Source organism: Puma concolor, chromosome F2 (genome assembly GCF_028749965.1).
Source record: "Puma concolor isolate L17-30 chromosome F2, mPumCon1.1.hap2, whole genome shotgun sequence".
In the NCBI taxonomy this organism is placed as follows: Eukaryota; Metazoa; Chordata; class Mammalia; order Carnivora; family Felidae; genus Puma; species Puma concolor.
In genome coordinates this window covers 63262044-63283123 of record NC_141684.1, presented here as the reverse complement: position 1 = coordinate 63283123, position 21080 = coordinate 63262044, and the positions used below count along the sequence as shown (strand labels likewise).

The 21080-nt window shown below is 36.7% G+C and overlaps 1 protein-coding gene across 1 annotated transcript in view; it reads right to left on the bottom strand.

The window, feature by feature from the left end:
* Positions 1-21080, bottom strand: part of TRAM1 (translocation associated membrane protein 1) — a 32854-nt gene that overhangs the window by 7413 nt on the left and 4361 nt on the right. The window contains exons 2-10 of the mRNA XM_025922753.2: positions 17254-17317; positions 15118-15239; positions 14879-14995; positions 13369-13427; positions 11619-11703; positions 4301-4371; positions 4095-4199; positions 2395-2538; positions 1888-2048 (exon numbers count right to left, since the gene is read on the bottom strand). Coding sequence (XP_025778538.1) covers positions 1888-2048; positions 2395-2538; positions 4095-4199; positions 4301-4371; positions 11619-11703; positions 13369-13427; positions 14879-14995; positions 15118-15239; positions 17254-17317 — 928 coding nt within the window. The remainder of the gene's footprint in view (positions 1-1887; positions 2049-2394; positions 2539-4094; positions 4200-4300; positions 4372-11618; positions 11704-13368; positions 13428-14878; positions 14996-15117; positions 15240-17253; positions 17318-21080) is intronic.

Sequence of the window (21080 nt, the reverse complement as noted above, 5' to 3'; positions counted from 1 at the left end):
CTGGGGGTCATGAGTTCAAAGCCCCATGCTGGGTGTAGAGATTACTTAAAATCTTAAAAAAAAAATTCACATGGAAGTGCAAGGGACCAGAGTAACTAAAGCAGGAAAAAGGACAAAATGGAAGACTCACATTTCCTGATTTCAAAACTAACGAGAAAGCAACAGTAATCAAGACAGTGTGGTATTGGCATAAGAATAGGTACACAGATTGACAGAATAGAATCGAGAGCCCAGGAATAAATTCTTACTTTTGGATCAACCGATTTTCTCCCCTCGCCAAAAACAAGTTATTTATTCTGCCCTGTAAGCACTTGACCAACTGGTTTTCAATAGGAATATCAGGACAACTTAATAGAGAAAGGTTAGTCTTTTTGACAAATGGTGCAAGGGACAACTGCATATCATATGTAAAAACAATGAATGTAAAATGGTGCAACTACTTTAGAAATCAGTTTAGTAATTTCCCTGAAAATGTTAAACACACAGTTAACTATAGGACCCAGCAATTCATTCCTAGGTATATATCCAAGAAAGCAAAAACAGGGGTTCAAGCAAAAGCTTGTACATAAATGTTTACAGCAGCATTATTCATAGTAGCCAAAGACTGGAAACAATCCAAATGCCTATCAACTAATAAATGATAAACATAATTTGGTATGTTCACACAATAGAATAGTATTTGGCCATAAAAAGGAATAAAGTATTGGCATATGCTGCAATGTATATATGTTGCATATGTGCATATACATCCACTTAGGTACATGCTAAGTGAAAGAAATCATTTGCAAAAGATCACATATTATATGATTCCATATAATATGCAGAAAAGACCAATCCATAGAGACAGAAAATAGGTAAGTATTTGTCAGGGGTAGGGGGAAGAAAGGGATAGGAAATGACTGCTAGTGGGCATGGGGTTGCTTTCTGGGGAGATAAAAATGTTCTGGAATTAGATAGTGGTTCACGAACTTTGTGAATATACTTAAGAACCACTGAAACCTACACTTTAAAGGTTATATTTTATGGTATATGATTAAATTTGGTATGGTATTAAATAAATATTACTCAGAGAAATTAAAGACAACCTAGGTAAATAGAAGTATAAACCATGTTTATGCCCTGAAGTGCTCTATTCTCCCTGAAATGATCTATAGATTCAATGTAATTCCAATCCAGTTTCTCAGCAAGAGTTTTTTTTGGGGGGAGGGGGAGAGGGCGGGGGTGAAAATTGACAAAGATGTACAAAAATTTATACGAAATACAAAGGCCCAAGAATTACTTAGACAAGCTTGAATAGGACAAGGCTGGAGGACATAAACTATCAAATATGAAGACATACAACAAGCAAACCAGAGTCGATAAAACTGGAACTCCCTGTGTCACAGTTCCAAGTATAACACCAAACAGAAGTTCAAAAAAATTATTGCAATGTCAATGCCTTTTCAATCAAAATCCAGAGGAGAAAAGAAGGCAGATGCAGGCTCAAATATGAAAGATCAAGCAATAAGAAGTTATAGAAAGAGCTCTTCCAGTTGGGACTAAAGGGCAGATGGGAAGGGGCTGTAAAGAGGTTTTGTATTCTAAATATTAGTAAGATGCTTGAAAGCACAAACTACCACTCTCTAGGTTAGTTACTGGCTACTAAAACAGCCCAAACATACTAGTCTAATGGAAAGCTTGGGAAAGAGAAATTTAGTGGACAGCTTTTGAGGGGAATAACTGACCTCACACAATAACTGTAGAATGGGGCAAGTTTTACTTTGCCTCTAATTTTGCTAAAGAGAGAGAAAAAAATTTCTTTATAAGATTTTAAATCTTAATACGTTTATAATAAGACCCCACAACATTTAAAAAAAAAATGTTTTCCACTGCTTACTGAATACAAACCTGTTCCTTTCCTAGAAGACCTGCCTTTAGTCACTGTTGGTTTCTTCTTCACAGTTGGTGCCTGAAAAGTAGAATGTTCTCTCCACCTCCGAAGCTGAAAATTAATGAACTTCCACATCATGAAGGCTTGGGTAATGCAAATGGATGCCAGGACAGCAATTCTGAGGATATTAAAGTCAATAAACAAAACATTAAGAGTACATCAAAACAATGTCATTGAATGAAGCATTCTATCTTGCACTGACAGAATTAACTTAGTGCTAAATTCCCAAGCTGACAAGATTATGTTAATAAACAGTTATTCCATTAGTAGTTAATCCCCAAAGTCAAAGAGATCCTTTAGTATTTCAATTCAGACATATGCAACTGCAACAGGTCTGATATCAAATCAAATAAATATGCTCCCCCCATATTTGTCTCTATTTTTTTAAAGGGGATTTGTATCATAAATTGATAATACATACTATATGGCAGGACAAAGTGAGAAAAATGTTAAATCGATTGTACCTTACAGCTAACACATTGAAGTTCCCAGCACTGAAATCCAATTTCTGGTTCTCTGCTCTTGCAAGGCCAAAGCCAACAGTGAGTACTGAAAGAATTAAAGTCAGAAGTCTTCCCAAAACAAACAAAACTGCCCACAGAGAAAACCTGTAAGAAAAATATCCTAAGTCAAATTCATAAAATTGCAAAGATATGAAAAGATTCTAATATGAATCGGATTCCTATTAAGTAAATGCATATTCAGACAGCATTTCCTATTGTTCTGCAAAAGAGATTCGGAAGTAAAATGTCTGGGATATGCTATATACTATATCACACTCTTGAAGATACATAACAGCATATTTAAGATTCTAGGAAGTCCAATAAAGAAATAATTAATTTTGAGAATGCAAGCTGGTGCAGCCACTCTGGAAAACAGTATGGAGGTTCCTCAAAAAACTAAAAATAGAACTACCCTACGACCCAGCAATTGCACTACTAGGCATTTATCCAAGGGATACAGGTGTGCTGTTTTGAAGGGACACATGCACCCCCATGTTTATAGCAGCACTATCAACAACAGCCAAAGGATGGAAAGAGCCCAAATGTCCATTAATGGATGAGTGGATAAAGAAGATGTGGTGTGTGTGTGTGTGTGTGTACACACACACACACACACACACACACACACACACACACACACACACACACAATGGAGTATTACTCGGCAATCAAAAAGAGTGAAATCTTGCCATTTGCAACTACGTGGATGGAACTGGAGGGTATTATGCTAAGTGAAATTAGAGAAAGACAAAAATCATATGACTTCACTCATATGAGGACTTTAAGAGACAAAACAGATGAACATAAGGGAAGGGAAAGAAAAATAATATAAAAACAGGGAAGGGAACAAAACATAAGAGACTCTTAAATATGGAGAACAAACAGAAGGTTACTGGAGGGGTTTTGGGAGGGGGGATGGACTAAATGGGTAAGGGGCCATAAGGAATCTACTCCTGAAATCATTGTTGCACTATATGCTAATCTGGATGTAAATTAAAAAAAAAAATAAATAAAACAAGTTAATAAAAAAATTAAATTTAATTAAAAAAAAGAAATATTAATTTTTATTTAGCTGATCTCTTTTTTAAGTATAACTATCATTAATGATCCTCAAAATTATCGGTACATAGAAAAATTTTCAAAAATGCTAAATAAGACAAAACAAAAGCTATCCTGTTAACAGAACACCCATTCCCATTTAATAGGCCTACTTTTACTTTTTTTTTTAAAAACAAGTCATAGTGCTCTAATTCTGTTTTCAGTCCAATTGTGCCACTGAAATGTTTTAGCATCTTATATAATCTATTATTTAATCTTCTTCCCTGTTACTTTTATCCCTATTATCACTTCCTTATTACTCCTCCTCCAAAAGAAAAACATGCATTAAACAAAAGAGAAGTTATAATAGAAAAGTAAACCCTAAAACTCTTCCAAATTACAAGTTTCAATGTAACATCTGGCTAACTAAGACAAGACTCCATTTTAGAGAATAAAATACCATCCTGAATTGTAAAATCGTTTCATTTTATTTAAAGCTACTACTAACAGCTTACAGAGTGATATAACTGCCGGCAGCAGGAACCTTGGCAATAGCACAGTCCTTGACAATACAGGCCCTGACTCTTTAATTACACAAGAAACAGAATGGCTAAGCAACTTACCCTTTCTGATACTTTTCATCACTAAAATAAAACAGGCGGGAAATGTGGAAAAGAAATTCAACAAAATAATGCAGCACCAGAAGAACAAGTCCCAGATGATTCAAGCTGTTAAAAGAACAAATTTAAAATGTAAAGATTAATTAGCAGACAGATTAGCATACTATCTACCCAGTCCATTTACACATCCAAACAAAATCCCAACTCACTTTAAAAGATAAGCTCCAGCGATGTGAAAGAGGTAAAGACCAATGTAGACAAGCTGACGAGGAATATCTTCCTGTAAACAGAGATGCATTACAGATTAAAACATGCCGAAACATTTCCGTTCCTTAGTAGCAGTGTGGTAGAGTGAAAAATACACTCTTAGAGAAGACCTTAGAGAAGACATATTCAGCCCCAGCATTCTACCCCAGCTGCTACACGGCTTTAGCACCTTTCTAGGCTTCAGCTGTCTCACCTGGAAAATGTGACTCAATACTTGGGTTTGCCTGAATCAGAAGAACTCAAAATCCCTTTCAGGGCCAAAACCTATGGTTTCTTTCTGTAATAAACATCTATTAAATGACATAATGTTGATAATCACAATGCTGCCCTTCTAATATTAAAATTGCTATGTTTATAGCAGTAGAGATGCTTTTATTTAAAGTAGTATTCATATTTTTTAGCTCATGCTTTGAATCCCTTTTAACCGTTATAACCATTAAAACTGAAGGTTAAAATTTTATCTTCTCACTTAGGATACTACCTTGTTATATAGTCTTTCTCCTTCTAATAACCCTGTAAAGCCACATATCCAGATTCTACTTTTTGCTTTTCTTTTTTCTTCCACAGTCCCTAGTGACCTGGTTATCTTAAAAACCGTGTTTAAAATAAAATGTGAGTCAAGAGCTACTAGTGGATCATGAAATCAATTTAGGAGTCACACTAGTATCTTTTAAAATATGAAATAAACTAGAAAATACTAGGGTGTACAGCACATTGCACTGTTTCATGAAAATTTTATTATGGTTTTCACACACACACATATACACATTAAATTATAATGTAAAATATGATTTTTCATCTTGACTTGCAGTCAAAAATATTTGTAAAAACTGACAGTGTTAAACCCAATGAACACTTGTTAATTAATGAAATGCATAGACTTCTCATTTCTACTCTCTCTGGTTTTTGCTCTTCCACACATGTATGTTTGTGTGTATGTGTGCCTGTGTGTATAAAACATAGTTACATTAGCCTGATCTACGTGTAGTATAAAGCTGTATTAATCTGGTTAGTACTATTCATGTACTACAGCTGCTAATTACAATTTTTTACATGGTGGGTTGATGTTAAATGGACTGAACTGTATTCTTCTGGAACCTCACAAAACTCATGTCTGCCACCTAGTACAGCTGAGTGCAGGTCTCTACAGTTCAGTAGAGTTACTTCCCCAAATCTTTGGAGAAAGAACAGAGATTTTACAATTGTAGTTTTGAAATTGAAAACTCTTCTCTAGTAAGAATGGTACAAAGATCAAGTGTTAGAAAGGTAGGAGAAGAGTCAGATATTACCACACATAGTACTATGTTTTGGGACTGTCAGAGAAAAAACCCAAGATAGAACATCAACTTTAGAGAGGTTCTTCCATTTGGAAAGAGAAGGATCTCTGAAAAGGAACTTTCTTAATTAAGATTTTCTCCACATAATTTTTAAACTTCCAATGAAATATTTCTCCCTACAAAACGAGAGAGGGAGAACAATGTCAAGACTAACATGCTAAAAATTCAACAAGGGAACCTTTTTCTGCTCTTACAATAATTTTAGAACAGCTCACTGGTAGTGTTATAAATGTGTTTTCATATGCTATGAATAGAGGTGCCACTAAATATATACATGATATACATGTTTCCTAGAGTGTGGTATTCATAGCACTGGCACTGTACAAAATAATTTTAGATAGTACACAACAAAATACTTTTGTTGCGTATAGTTACAATACTTTTAACTATAATTTTAATTAAAATATTTTAAGTTAGAGCAAGTGGCATGTAAATGACTTGATATGGGAAATACTGCCATATTCCTTCAGATGTGTTAATCAATGCTCCAAATTTCTGAGGCGAAAAGAGACCAGGGAGACTCTCGATACCCGTAACAAAAGCTCTGAAGTGTTTAAATTACTGACTGAACACTAAACTCATTTTCTTACATAAAAACTTGTGTAACACAATGGAATTAATTTTCTGGAATGACTGCAGGAAAAACTATTTTATAGAATCTAACTTCTTGGAGGGGATTAAAAAATACTTAATTTCTAAAAAATGTTTATTTATTTTGAGAGAGAGAGAGAGCAGGGAAGGGGGGAGAGAGAATCACAAGCAGGCTTCTTCATGCTGTCAGTGCAGAGCCTGACGAGGGGCTTGAACTCAGACTGTGAGATCATGACCTGAGCTGAAGTCGGACGCTCAACTGACTAAGCCACCCAGGTGCCCCAGAAAGAGCTTTTAAAATAGTTTCTACAACTTTCCAAAGGACAGAGGATCAAGAAATCTTTTTCCAAATAACATTCCCTTCAGCTATATACAAATTGACCAATGTCTATAAAGGAATGTTTGAAAGTCCAACCAGAGAAAAAGTTTAAGTAAAAACGGGTGACACAGAGGAGTGTTAATACTACAGGGAATGGTGGAGATTGTTGTGAACTGGAGAACACACATTCTACATTAAAGACATTCCCATATTCTTTTAAAATTACAAAGGCAATGGGGATGATATAACATGATTTTTTAAAAGAGAAATTTTACCTATATTTCAATTAGATCATGGCTATAATGGCACCCCTGTTTTAGGCCAAACTCCTCCAACATTCTCCAATCCTTGTGGGGTTAGAGCTCCACTGGCAGGGTGCTTATATGTCTGAGGCCAACAACAACCTTGCCTAGCACTATGGTCTCTGGGGTTACACATTTCCATGGAGTGAGGGGAATGGGAAACAGAGGTGGCTGGGTGAAACCTGGCCATCTTAGTTCACTGGCCACATCAGAGATTCCAGTTAGGCAGTCAGCAGACCGTCCAAGAGCATCGATCATTGTTCTACAATCTAGTGTCTAGCTGAATTGCTGAAAGAAAGCTGTTTTGGCTTCTCAAGACATTTTCACACAGCATCCTATAATATTATTACGTAAACAAATGTTTTCTACCAGGAGCCAGAAATTAGGTTTTGTTTATTTTGTTTAAAGATTAATAAACTTGGGGCGCCTGGGTGGCGCAGTCGGTTGAGCGTCCGACTTCAGCCAGGTCACGATCTCGCGGTCCGGGAGTTCGAGCCCCGCGTCAGGCTCTGGGCTGATGGCTCAGAGCCTGGAGCCTGTTTCCGATTCTGTGTGTCTCCCTCTCTCTCTGCCCCTCCCCCGTTCATGCTCTGTCTCTCTCTGTCCCCAAAAAAAATAAATAAACGTTGAAAAAAAAAAAAAATTAAAAAAAAAAAGATTAATAAACTTCTTTTGTATTTGAGTGGAAAAAATATATAATGAAAATGAGTTATTAGAAAAGTTTTATCAAGCTCTTATATATTCTTTTTTCTAAAATTTTTTTAATGTTTATTCATTTTTGAGAGAGAGAGAGAGAGCGAGAGAGAGAGAGAGAGCGAGCGAGCGGGGGAGGGGCAAGGAGAGAGGGAGACACAGAATTCGAAGCAGGCTCCAGGCTCTGGGCTGTCAGCACAGAACCCGACATGGGGCTCAAACCCACAGACTGTGAGATCATGACCTGAGCCAAAATTGACCGCTTAACCAACTGAGCGACCCAGGCGCCCCAAGTTCTTATATATTCTTAATGCTAATGTTTAAGTAGTTTATATAAGAATGATTTCATTCTTATGAATGATGAATTAAAATTCTAATAGTCTCATTTTTTATGGAAAATCTAGTAAATATAGGACATTAAGTCAAAACAAGTTCTAAAATTATAAATAACTTCAAGTGACATTTTCAGTTGTTATTCAAACATCTTTTTATTAAAAAGATCAGGCATATACTTCAGTAAAATTCTATCTTTATAAGAAAATGCTTTTCTTAATTACACACTACTAAAAACTTGACTTTAAATGGAATAGCCTAAATATGCCCAAATACAAGGCAAAGATTTTCGCCTAAACCACACATGGAGCCACCTCCTATTTAAATCTTTTCAAAGCTCTTATGTTATAGGGATCTAGATCATTATTTTGAGCAACAAATATATGTTTGGGGAAGTTACACAGCCTGAAGAACCTTAATCAATGTTACTTCTAAGTGCTTATAGAGGTCTAACAGAGGAATCACTAGAGGGAAGATGATGCACTTTGGAGAAACGGAGTTAGAGGATTCAAAATTGGCTCTAGTGATGAATGACAGGTATGAACAACAAAGCTGCATGTGGAAAGTGTGAATATAACTTTCATGAAGTGGGAATGGGAAAATGCATTACATCTAATTTAAAATACTTCATATGACAATGCAATATGCATGTATAATTAAACGAAATAAACTGAATATTGGAAATAAAGTATTTGGCTATCTCCTCTAGACTTCCCTGAAAGCTCATATATTCAAGTTGGCTGAGAAATTACATGGTTAATCTTCTTATGGGCAAAATGGAGTAATGTTTATATGGAGCCATACATACCGTATGCAATTAAAATATTCTCCTCAGGAGAAACTGAGTTATTTGTGACTAACACACCCCTTGAACTGCTACTAACAGTGTTCCTTCCTTTCTTCATTTCTCTGTAGGATCAGTTCGAAACAATCACTGTACTAGTTTCTTCCAGTAGAGAGTTCTTCCAAAAATAATTTTCATAGAGTAAATTTTAAGAAACTGTTTAACACATATGCAGCTGTTACTTTCAAATTATGTTAATTACTTGAAACAGTTACTTTCGACTGTCATATGTAGGTGTTAAAAATAGTTTCAGTTAAGTTCTAAGTTATGCAAATTATTCCATAAAAATTAGATTGCATTTCTGGAGAAATGCCATCTGGCAGGAATTGATAAGGAAAGAACTTTGAAAACTAAAATGAACATTCACTTTGAAATGTCCCTCTTTATTTACATGGTCAAGGAACAAGACAGAGACATATGGATTAATAATGAAGCCCAAACGTCTTATGTCCATGGGTATACAAGTACATACATGAAGAAAGCTTTAAATATTTGAGCCATGGTAGTAAGACATCAAGAAACTATGATGTTCTCAGCAATACTGCCCAACAGAAGTTTCTGCGATGATGGAAATGTTCTCTATCTCTTCTATCCAAAATGGCAGACATGTAGCCACTTGTGGCTAAGTGAGTACTTGTAATAGGGCTAAGTGTGACTCAGAAAGTAAATTTGGTTTTTAATTGTAATTAATTCACGTATTAAAAAATTTTTTTTGCTGCTACTTAATTTTGAGAAAGAGAGAGAGAGTATAAGTGGGAGAAGGGCAGGGACAGAGAGGGAGACACAGCCAAAGCAGGCTCCAGGCTCTGAGCCCTCAGCACAAAGCCTGATGAGGGGCTTGAACTCACAGACTGCGAGATCAGGACCTGAGCTGAAGCTGGACACTCAACCAACTGAGTCACCCAGGCTCCCCAACTGTAGTTACTTTAAATGTGGCCAGTGGCTTCTGTTTTGGACAATACAGCTCTAGGACATCTGTGGTTCACATTAGGTGCTTAATGAATATGGAAGGGCTTCTGGAAATTGTGAGCCTAAGAATCTTATCTTAACACAGTTCTTTTTTTTTCTTTTGTTATTTTGAGGGAGAGAGAGAAAAAGAGAGAGTAAGAGCTCATGAGCAGGGGAGGGGCACAGAGAGAGGGAAAGAGAGAATCCCAAGCAGGGTCCATGCAGTTAGCACAGAGCCCAACTGTGGGGCTTGATGTCATAAAATGAACTGTGAGATCATGACCTGAACTGAAATCATGAGTCAGAAGTTCAACCAACTGAGCCACCCCTTATCTTAACATAGTTCTAAGCCAAAAGTTTTATGGATCTTCATCCTTATCCTTATAATCAACTTAACTAGAAAAACATTCTTCTTGATACAAGAAATTAATGTAAAGATAACTTCTTTCGAGACATAGTACATGAACTCTAAATTGGTGCTATTTTCTAATCATAGCAGACATCAGGACAGATGTTGTTGATGACAAACACATAGGACACAAAAAACACAGACACAAAACAGTAGTAAATCAGGTATCTATACTCATGGATTAACTATTTGCAGTACATAAATAAATGTGGCTTTGGAGAAGGCAGAGATAAACTGGTCACATTACACTTCTATCCTGAAAAGCTTCTCAAAGCAAGGAGGCTTTAAATGCAGAAAAATGTAAATACATATATAACAAATAGTATAAAGAATCCCCATGTAGCCATACCCATCTTTAATACTTGTTAACTCAGGACCAAACTTGTTTTGTCCATATTCCCACCCATGTTTCCTATATGGGGATTTTATAAATAATCTCTCCCTGAGAAAGGGAATAAGAGCATTTGATTAGTTTAAAGGTATTCCCGGAAAAAGAACTGATGTGCTGGGATCATAAAACTAGAGACTATCAGTGTGAATGAAGACCAAGGAGAGAAAAGAGGAAAAAAGGAGCAGAGAGGAGGTTGTATATACCAAAAACCCATAGAGGACAGGTGAACAGCTGTATTTTATTTTATTTACTTATTTATTTCTTGAGAGAGAGAGGGAGCATGAGTAGGGCAGAGGGAGAGAGAGAGAGAATCTTAAGAATCTTAAGTCCTGAACCAGGGCTCGATCCCATGATCCCAGGATCATGAGCTGAGCTGAAATCAACTGACTGAACTACCCAGATGCCCTGAGCAGTTTAAAGCAACAGGGAAGTGGTACAGGTTTGAGAGAAGAAAGGGTTAAATAAGGGAACTAAAATTTACTTTGCGGACATCCGACTTCAGGAGTACGGAGGATAAAGCAGAAAGAAGGATATCGCACTGCTCTGGTAGTTATTTGTTCAAATACAACAAACAACAAACAAACATCTTTCCCACATGTTAAAAGTATGCTCCACCCATTTCAGGAAAAGTTTCACCGCTGAGTGTTTAACTATGGTTTACTTTATTTTATACTGAATTTTTCACTGCGACTTAGCACATAGAACGGTTAGTTGTAAAATAATTTGATTAATCCTTTTGTCTCATTTGTGAAACTCCTAAGAGTATCAATAATATAAAACTAATGTTGCATTTTGAAATTTTAATTTTAATTTATTTTAAATTACCACTAATACAATTTTAAGACAAGTGATTAACATGTCACATGTAAAAGATTCCACTCGAAGATAAAATAGGACGAAAGGTTTACATCAAGAGGTACGTGAGGGTATTTAGTCTCTGACGAAAGAGGGGAGGTGGGAGAATAATGGGAGAGTTGAGGTGGGAAGGAAAGGGGGGAGGTTACACACATGAGGAAATGTTTAATTTAGAGTGACTTTTCAAAAAAGGAAAAAATGACAAGACAGCTTTCAAAGTTACAAAATCTCAGCTTACTTTTTTGGTTTTCTGGAAGTAGAGTTCAGGAAAAGCATGAAACCAGTAAGCCAACTGGGCTATGTAGAAAAACTTCATTTGAAATCTGCACAAGAAAGCAAAAAATGTCTTTTAAAGCATAATATTTTAAAAGAATAAAGTAAAACACTGGAAATCAGGGTGTACTACGGAGCTCCCTTTGTGTTATCATTTCATGTCCCCCCTGCAATACTCTGCACCCCCCCAGCAGCCACTTCCCCACCTCCCTAGAATATTCTTACCACCAGTCAATTCCTCGGGATTAAACAGCAGATGCAAAGACAGTATCTGCAGAACCCTGATGACGTGCAAGCTGGCTGAGAGGTACCAGAGCCCCTTGTCTATTAGCAAATTAATACTGATTAGTATGTCGTGTTAGGTACTGAAAACATAAGGAACATGACCGAGGGAATCAGTTCACAGACCTGTAAGGTTTCATCAAAAGGAAAGCAGGAAGCGCAAAAAGACAGACACAAAAGTGAAGGTGTATAGATAAACCATCACCCGAAACTGGTATAATCCCAACTGCAGATATCCCCTGGATTTTTTCTTAGGGAAACTCTACCTGGTTGGAACCCTGAGAGAGTCTCAAAAGAATGGAGGCAAACCAGAATTAGAAAGAGGGATAAGGCATAGAAGTGTTCCCTTGGAGATAGATCTAATCAGCCTAGAATCAACAGTCTCATGACATTATAACCCTCCAGAGCCCCTGCTTTCTCTTTGTTCTCCATTCTCCTACTCCTCCAGATTTCTATAATAGAAAACACAAAGCCAATCGGGAATAAGTTTTTTGCGGAGAGGGGAGATATAGTCCCATATAAACCTGATGTCTACCATCCTATTCCATAAAAGCTCATTGAATTAATATCATTTTTAAAGTCAGAATGACTCAGCAGTATGGGTATTACTGCTGGACCTAAAACAAAGGTATGCATGGCCATGTTGTTCCCTTCTTATCTTTTTCTCCAACTGTTACATCATAGGGCATTTACTGAACACTGTCTAGGTGGTGAACACCTACATACAGCCTGGCACAACGAAGGATATATAATATAGAGATAGTTCCTACTGCTGTCAAGGTACACAGAGTCTTGGTGGGCATGGGTACAATATAACTTACACAAATGAGGCAATTATAGAACATTCAAGACAATATAGAGATATTACCAAAATACACCAAAAAGACAAATTCAGGAAAGCAAAAGACAATACAGGCTAAAGTAGCAAGGAAAAATAATGCGGAATAGTCCTACTAGAGCTGGGCTTGAAGAATGAGTCATTTAGCAGAATGTCTTTGCAACACTGGGCTGTTTTACAGGTCTATATAGACACCTTGGGGGCTAGGAAGATAAAAGAGACAACAATCCCTACCTTCAAGTTTACAGTGTAAGAGAACAAGAAATGAAAGGAATAAAAAGAGACTAGGATAAAGAAAAGGAGCAAAAGTATGGAGAAGATGGAGAACTGATGAGCAGAAAGGATGAGGGAGAAGGGAAAACAGAGAACTAAATTCCGATTCTTGTTAAAATCGGTTTTCTCAAGCTAATGAACATGTTGGAAATATTATATACATGAAAAAAGCACATTTTTTTTCTTATGGCAGCAGGACTGCCGATGACGTAGCTACTGTATGAATTTGCAAAGTCCTAAAGAGAATGACAAGAACGGATTCTGCTTAAAAGTGACATGACCATGGTCCATTACTAGGAAAAGCCTGCTAAAAATGACTTACGTCATCAGGTTATGGGGATAAGCCCTCCACAAGATAGTTGGGTCTGAGATGTAGTTTTCCTAAGAAAGAAGATATAAAAATTAGCCTATGGAGTACAATGCAAACTTCTTGGAAAATAACACTGTATTTTCATTTCTTGAACATTTATAATTTCCCAGACCAGGCTCCAAAGAGTCCTACTGAAGTTGAACTTTTTAGTTATTTCTGAGTCTGTTGAATTGCTTATTTTAGCAAAGTAAAAACCACTAGGAAAGACATGAGGTCAAATAAGAATAATTCCTGGCCTTCAAAATTCTTTCAATTCATCAGGGTAAAAAATACATGTAGGTGAACAAACATAAAACAACCCAAAACCAGTAATGTACATAACAGAGGTTAACAGTGGCTACAGGAGAGATGAATTTTGTCTCGGGTAATCGGAGGAGGGTTTTGAGAAAGACGTGGCACTTGGCAGTGGATGGAGGGTGAAGGTGTTGCCAAGTTTTATAGGATGATGTCCACACACCGACCCGATCTATTCAGTGAGAATTATTGTATACGTAAAAACAAACAAACAAAAAAACCTCTCAAATGACTTATCTTTAATAAAAATAATTTCCCACTGAAATGTGTACTTTTATATTTTTTTCAAAACATTGTACACTAGATTTTAAGCTAAAATTACATACATTTATAAAGTATTATACAAACAGCAGTATAAAATGGGATGAGCCCTGGAAAGATTGAGTTTTAGTGTATTTCCAACATTAAATATCATACACTTGCCTGTTTACTCATCTTTAACACAGTAATGCAAAAAAATTGTGTGTTCTGATAAACTCAAAAATTTGTACACTCTGGAGTCCATATAAATTTCAGAGATTGTGAATATTAAAACTGATGTAGATACTCCCTTCCCCCTCATTAGTTAGAATGATACACTTAAAGGTTTTGATAGCTTTAACTGAAAAGTTATATAATATTTTAAGTTGCTTGGACAATACTTGACTTTTTTTTTTTTTTTCAGTAGGCTCCACACCCACCTTGGAGCCGAACATGGGGCCTGATCTCATGACTTTGAGATCAAGAGTTAGGCACTTAATCAAATGAGCCACCCAGGAGCCCCTCAGACTATTTTTAAAAGAGGAAATGACTGGAAACATTACAACTCATGGAACCCACTAAAAGTATCACTGACCTCTGACTCTTTTTGCTAATAGAGAGTTATCTACAAATGACTACAAGATACAAAATCGACATTCAGACTGAAAATGAATCACTTTCTGAAACATAGACATAGTTTAGAATTTCTGCTGTATAAAAACTAATCAAAAGAGCCATTTATCGCTGAAATCTGATTTATACTAGTTCAAACAGAATTCCTCATCTTAGATAAGAACAAGAATACAAGAGGGATTTTCTAAGGTTCAGGATTTGCTTACGAGCATTAAAAATAGGACATCATTTTTTGTTCTGGGTATACAACATAAATACTTTGAGAAATGAAAACTTTAGCACAGTATATACTTACAGATATTAGAATGAATGTGCCCCAAATACAAGAGAAAAGGTAGAATGCACTAAGCTGACCAGATTCATTAAACTTGCTGTGTTTCGTTTTGGAGAAGTGCATTCGCCTATTAATTTTCTAAAAATAAAAACAACCATTAGTAATTAAGAATATATTATAAAATATATTTAATACATGACTACCACAGTATGGAGAGCTAGTACTTTACAAAGTATAGATTTCTAAGATTGCATACTTACATCCAACACATACTCTTGAATTATGGCATGAATAATTATCGCCACTAGCATGTAGAAGAAAACTGTAGCCAAATCTTTGATACCATAGTAATAAAGGGACGCTGATTCAGCAGCTTGTTCTTCTGAAGGCCAAAAAGGACAGGACACACATACACAAAAATATACATTAAGATTATAAAAACAGCACTAAGTACAACATAGTTATGGAAACAAACAAAAGAAGACTAATAACCTAATAAATAAATCCCACAGAAACATCATAGGTAATTTGCCTTTAGACATTTTGAGTCTTAGGAGCAATGAAAATTGAAGACACCACCTAGAAATCTAAGGCCTCAGAAATTACTTACAAAAGATTTGACACGTGTTAGTTACAGCCATTACAGCCATCAAAGACCAAAAAACAGGGAAAGGGAGGCCATACTCAGATCCTCGAAAAGACTGTAAAATTGGTATTATCCCAGGTAGAGATCAGATTATACTTAGGTTACACAAAGTTATACTTAGCCTGTATGTCTGTCTTTTCATGGAATTTTGAAACTTTCTACCTCATTTCAAATTAAACACTTCATTATGATTCTGATGGAAAAAAATGATTTAATCTATATATGAATTAGTTTTGATCTACAAGCAGTAGAGATAGAAGCAACTGCTACTTAAAATTGTTTTTAATCCTTGAAATTGTCATTTTTCAAAACAAATCTTAATCAAATACTTGTGAATTGCTATAGATTATTACCAAGCTTTACGATTATGGAAACAATTGGGGAAAAGAAGCATTATTCTTCTCTGGCATATTCAAATTTCAAAACAACTTTGTGATTTTGAGGGATCTGATATCTAAGTCACTAAATCAAATATGGTTGACATCTAAACAACACGGGTTTGAACTGCATGGGTCCACTTACCTGCCGATTCAAGAAATACAGTACGGTACTGTAAATGCACATTCTTGTCCTTATGATTTTAGTAACATTTTCTTTTTTTAAATAACATTTTCTTTTCTCTTAGCTTACTTTATTATAAGAATGCAGTATATAATACATACACAAAACATGTTAATTGACAGTTTATGTTATTGGTAAGGCTTCTGGTCACCAGTAGGCTATTGTAGCTAAGTTTGTGGGGATTCAAAAATTATATATGGATTTTTGACTGTGCAGCGGTCGATGCCCCTAACCTCTGCATTATTTAAGGGTCAACTGTATTTATACAACTATATAACTGAATTAAATCCAATTCAATGTTTTATATATATATATATATGTGTATATATATATATACACATATATACATATATATACATATATACATCTATCTGATCTTGCATTCTAAATACAGAGCCAAATACTTGTCTGAATATGTTAATATTTTATTAGCCAAATACCCTCACCCATGCTAGTTAACTGTATTACTGTATTTAATTGCAACCAATATCCAATAACAACTTGATTTTCACATAGCCCAATTTAGAAATAAAACATTTAAGGGTGCCTGGCTGGCTCAGGTGGTATAGCATGTGATTTTTGATCTTAGGATTGTAAGTTCAAGCCCCATGTTGGGTGTGAAGCCTACTTAAAATTAAAAAAAAAAAAAAGAAAAAAAAAAAAGAAAGAAAGAAAACTTTTAAAGCCTGAAAGTGTAGTTTGCATGCTATTATAACTCCTAGAGTTTACTGACAACTATTACAGGTAGAGCACAACAAAAACACAAAAATAAAACAGGCTTAAAAGGATTGTTATAGGTCCAAAACATAACTCATAGGTCAGAGAAACTGAACCTAAACACTGTACCTTTAGAAACCTTGATTGAATGATAACACTTTAACAATACACTTTAACAATATCTATTCTTAGAATTTTCTTATGGAAAAGATCAGAAGGAAGAGAAGGCAAAAAGAAAAAAAAAAAAAGGAAAGTCAAGTCCACTTAGAAAATACACAATAAACATTAAACACATAAATTCCGATTTTCATATAGTGCATAGGGTGCAGCCAACAAAAACATCATTTCTGCATTACAAAATCATCAAAATAATGTTCAGCCTAATCATGAATGAAATCTGTTAAAATGAAGGAATTTAGTACTCATGGAAATTTCCAAGTTTGTTCAAGTAAACTAACAGAAAACTACCTACCTGTTGCAGCGAGGGTAACATTGTACTGAAGAGTCACAAAAATGATAGAGGCTTTTGCTGTTATCTAGAAGGAAATAAAGAAAGGAAGGAAGGAAGAAAGAAAGAGAGAAAGAAAGAAAGAAAAAAAAAAGATCAAGTTAATCTGTGACCTTCTCCCAAATAGAAGACCGGGGAGGAAACCATTAAAAGTTCTGCCCCAAATCTAAGAACCAAGGGCACCCTAGTTCCTGTGGCACCATGACAGGCCCAACTGGAATTCCTGATCACCAAGGAGTTGAGCTTGGGAGTGAACATAATTCACCTGAGAGTGCTGCAGTTTAGATGAGTCTGTGTTATTCCTAACTTTAGATTTCTAAAGGGACACTCTGCAGTTTCAGTAAATAGGGATTTGATCCAAATAAGACTCTCTACTCTGTACCATGAATAAAGTTCCTATCAAGAAAAAACTGGAATGTAAATTCATACAGAAAAGGAAGCACAGTTACCATGACAAAATGGATCCAAGGTAGGGTCTGTGGTGTATGTTTATCTCCCACACATTTGGGACAGTTAAGTGGTCAATAAATACTTAACTGACCTGACTACTGGTAAAAGTGAAGTGGTCAGAACAGAAAGATGGGATGCTTATTCAATATTTATAGGCACCGGTAATGTGCTAGACAAGAAAGGACAACAAAGATGAATGATACAACTCTTTTTTTTTTTTAAAATTTTTTTTCAACGTTTTTTATTTATTTTTGGGACAGAGAGAGACAGAGCATGAACGGGGTTGGGGCAGAGAGAGAGGGAGACACAGAATCGGAAACAGGCTCCAGGCTCCGAGCCATCAGCCCAGAGCCCGACGCGGGGCTCGAACTCACGGACCGCGAGATCGTGACCTGGCTGAAGTCGGACGCTTAACCGACTGCGCCACCCAGGCGCCCCTGAATGATACAATTCTTGATGACTCACAGCTCAGTTGGGTCAGGAAGATAAGTAAACAAAGTGTTATAATTCTATAGAATCAGTGCAAACAGGTACTCAGGATAAAGAATGCATTTTGTTTTTGTTTTTGCTTTTTTCCTGGAGTGGGGAATGAGGCAAAGGCTTCTCAGAGCATGTGGCGTGGAACTGTCTCTTGTTGGAAACAGAAGTCCCCTAGCCTCATAAAGAGGGACGAAGAGGGCAGCTTAGATAAAAGAGAAAGCACAAAGGTTGAGTAGCAGCAAACATGAGGCCTGGCATGGATATGCATCAGTAAGCAGTAGAAAAGACTAGAAAACTTATCGAGTGCTAGGAAGGGCCTTGTTTGTTGAACTAAATAGTTTAGATTTTATTTTGGCACAACTGGAGAATTGTGGGGGCGGGGGGAGTTTAATTGTGTTTTTCAGAAAGATCATGGATGTAACCTACTAAGTGGTCTCTAAAGCATCAGATCCATTCTCCACACTTCAACCGGAATCACCTTCTGACCATGTTAACCCCTTTCCCCATGCCACCCATCCTTTATCCCCACCCTAAAAATCCTTCACTGGATTCCCATTCTTTGTAGGATAAAGAACAAGATCTTTAACGCGGCCCATACAACAATCTGTGCCCATTCCCTTCTCTCCAGCCCTACCTCAGACCACCGCCTCCCGCACTCCTCCCACTACAGGGTCTGTGCAAGTTCTATCTGAAACCCTGTTGAAAACCTTCCCCCTTCAGATCTCAGTTCAATCACACCTTTTCAAGGAAGCCTTCCCTGTCTTCTTAGAGTAGGTCACTTCCTTGGTTAGATTATCTCAGAAAACTGTGTTCCTTTCTTTCAAAACACATACTGTTGGTGTGATAATATTACTAATTTCTATCACACTCATTAGAAAGTAAGCTCCGTAAGAGCTGGGACCATGCCTGTTTCTTCATTACATGCTTAGAGCCCAGCATGGGGCCTCCCGACCCATATTAGATTGACTGATCGGTACTGTTGAATAAATACTCGATAACACATAAAATGAAGTACACAAATCAAAATATAAAACTTCTGCAAGATACCACATGAAAGACAGTAAGACCTGAACTAACACGGTGATAGTGGGATAGAGGCAGAATAAGGCTTGGGGAGTAAGAGGAAAGAGTCAAAGATTATGTACGGACACTTACAGCTTGAACAATTAGGTGAAAAGTAACACTATTAATAAAAATGTGGAATACAAGAGGAGGAGCAGATTTTGGGGAAAAGAGGAAAAAACTGAGTTTTAGATGAACTTAGATTTCTGTGAGATACACAGGTGGAAAGACCAGTGGGCATATATGCCTACGCCTGGAACTCTGCCGAGAGACCCTTGCTTAAAGACTGGGGAGTCTCTATTTTACAGGTAGTAGTTGAAGCTTTGGGGGTACATAAATCACTTATGGAGAGTGCACAGTGTTTGTAGAGAAGTAGGACAACATCAGAGCCACGGAGTGGGCAGAGAAAAAGCTGGTGGCAAAATGAGAAGAAATGATCAGAGAGACAGAAAGAGAATGAAGAGGGCTTGATGCCCTTGAAGCTAAGGAGGAAACATGGCAAAAAGGTATGGCTAATAAAGTCAAGGTTTCAAAAGAGACTTGGCAGGAAAAGAGTACAATCGACTGGACAGTTTAAGAAGTCAACAGTGGTCATAGCTTGAGTGATCCCAATGAAGCAGTGAGAGCAAAAACCATATATAGTGGACTGAAGAACACAAGAGAAAGAAAATGGTATCTAGCAATAGATGCCAGGTCAAAATTAATGTTTTTATGATGAGAGAGACTGAGCTCGTGTGGGGGCAATTAAGAAGGTGCCAGGGAAAAGGAAGAAATTCAGCATAGAAGGGGATAATGGACAGGAAGATCTCACAAGGAATGAAATGTAAGGATAGAGCTAGAAGTTAATTTTGAATAGTTTTCTTCTTAGATGAAGAAGCAGTAATGGATGAGACAGATAAGTGCAAAAGGCAGGAAAACTGAAGAAATTCACATCTAATAAACTCTTATTTTCTCTGTAGGGGGACAAAAAAGCAATGCCATCTGTTAAGCATAATGGGGGATTTGGATGATGAATATTTATATTGTTCCTATAGGGAAAGGAGCTGGCCAGGGAAAAGTAAAAAAGATCACTGGGTGTTACTGATGTCTGAGATTAGAAACCTTTGATTTGTAACACAATCTATCCGCACAAGTGTAGCACTTTCTCTGGCAACCCTCAGCAATCCATGAATGGAGAAGCACATAAAAGGCGGATGCTGGTTGGATATTTGCAGGGCTAATATGGAGAAAGACCATGAGGAAAGGGAGCTGAGGGCCTGGGGTGAGTGGGGACAAGTAGTTAAAGTCTACAGGAAGAAAGCAAAGCAATGCGGGGGCCAAGGGACCATAAAAGCTTAGACTAGGTAGAGAGCTGGCAAACGAACAGCAGAATGAGGGAGATGAAACAATATGTAGGTTGTGGCTGTGTTCTGTTCTACTGGAATTCAGAATCTGGAAACAAGGCAGGCTACGTGATAAAGTCCACAGTATGGGCACTAAAGTGAGTTGCTTAACTGTGGTAGATATGTAAAGGTCACTCGAATAGAAAAGGCGAGGTAGGCTTCTGGTATTACCATTTGGGTCATTCATACGGATGCATTAGAGCAGAATGAGGGCATGAGTTTCTAGGGCAACACTGCTTTCACGTGATTATTTTTAATAAAGTTGACTGATTACTAAATTTCATTTTTTTGATATCTTTGTTTAGACTTCTCACACATCAGCACATAACATACTTTCACCACATACCTGTTTCTAGTTTGGAATATGAGGTCACCACTATCATAGCTAAGAAAACTACTTAGGAGTCCTTTAAAAAG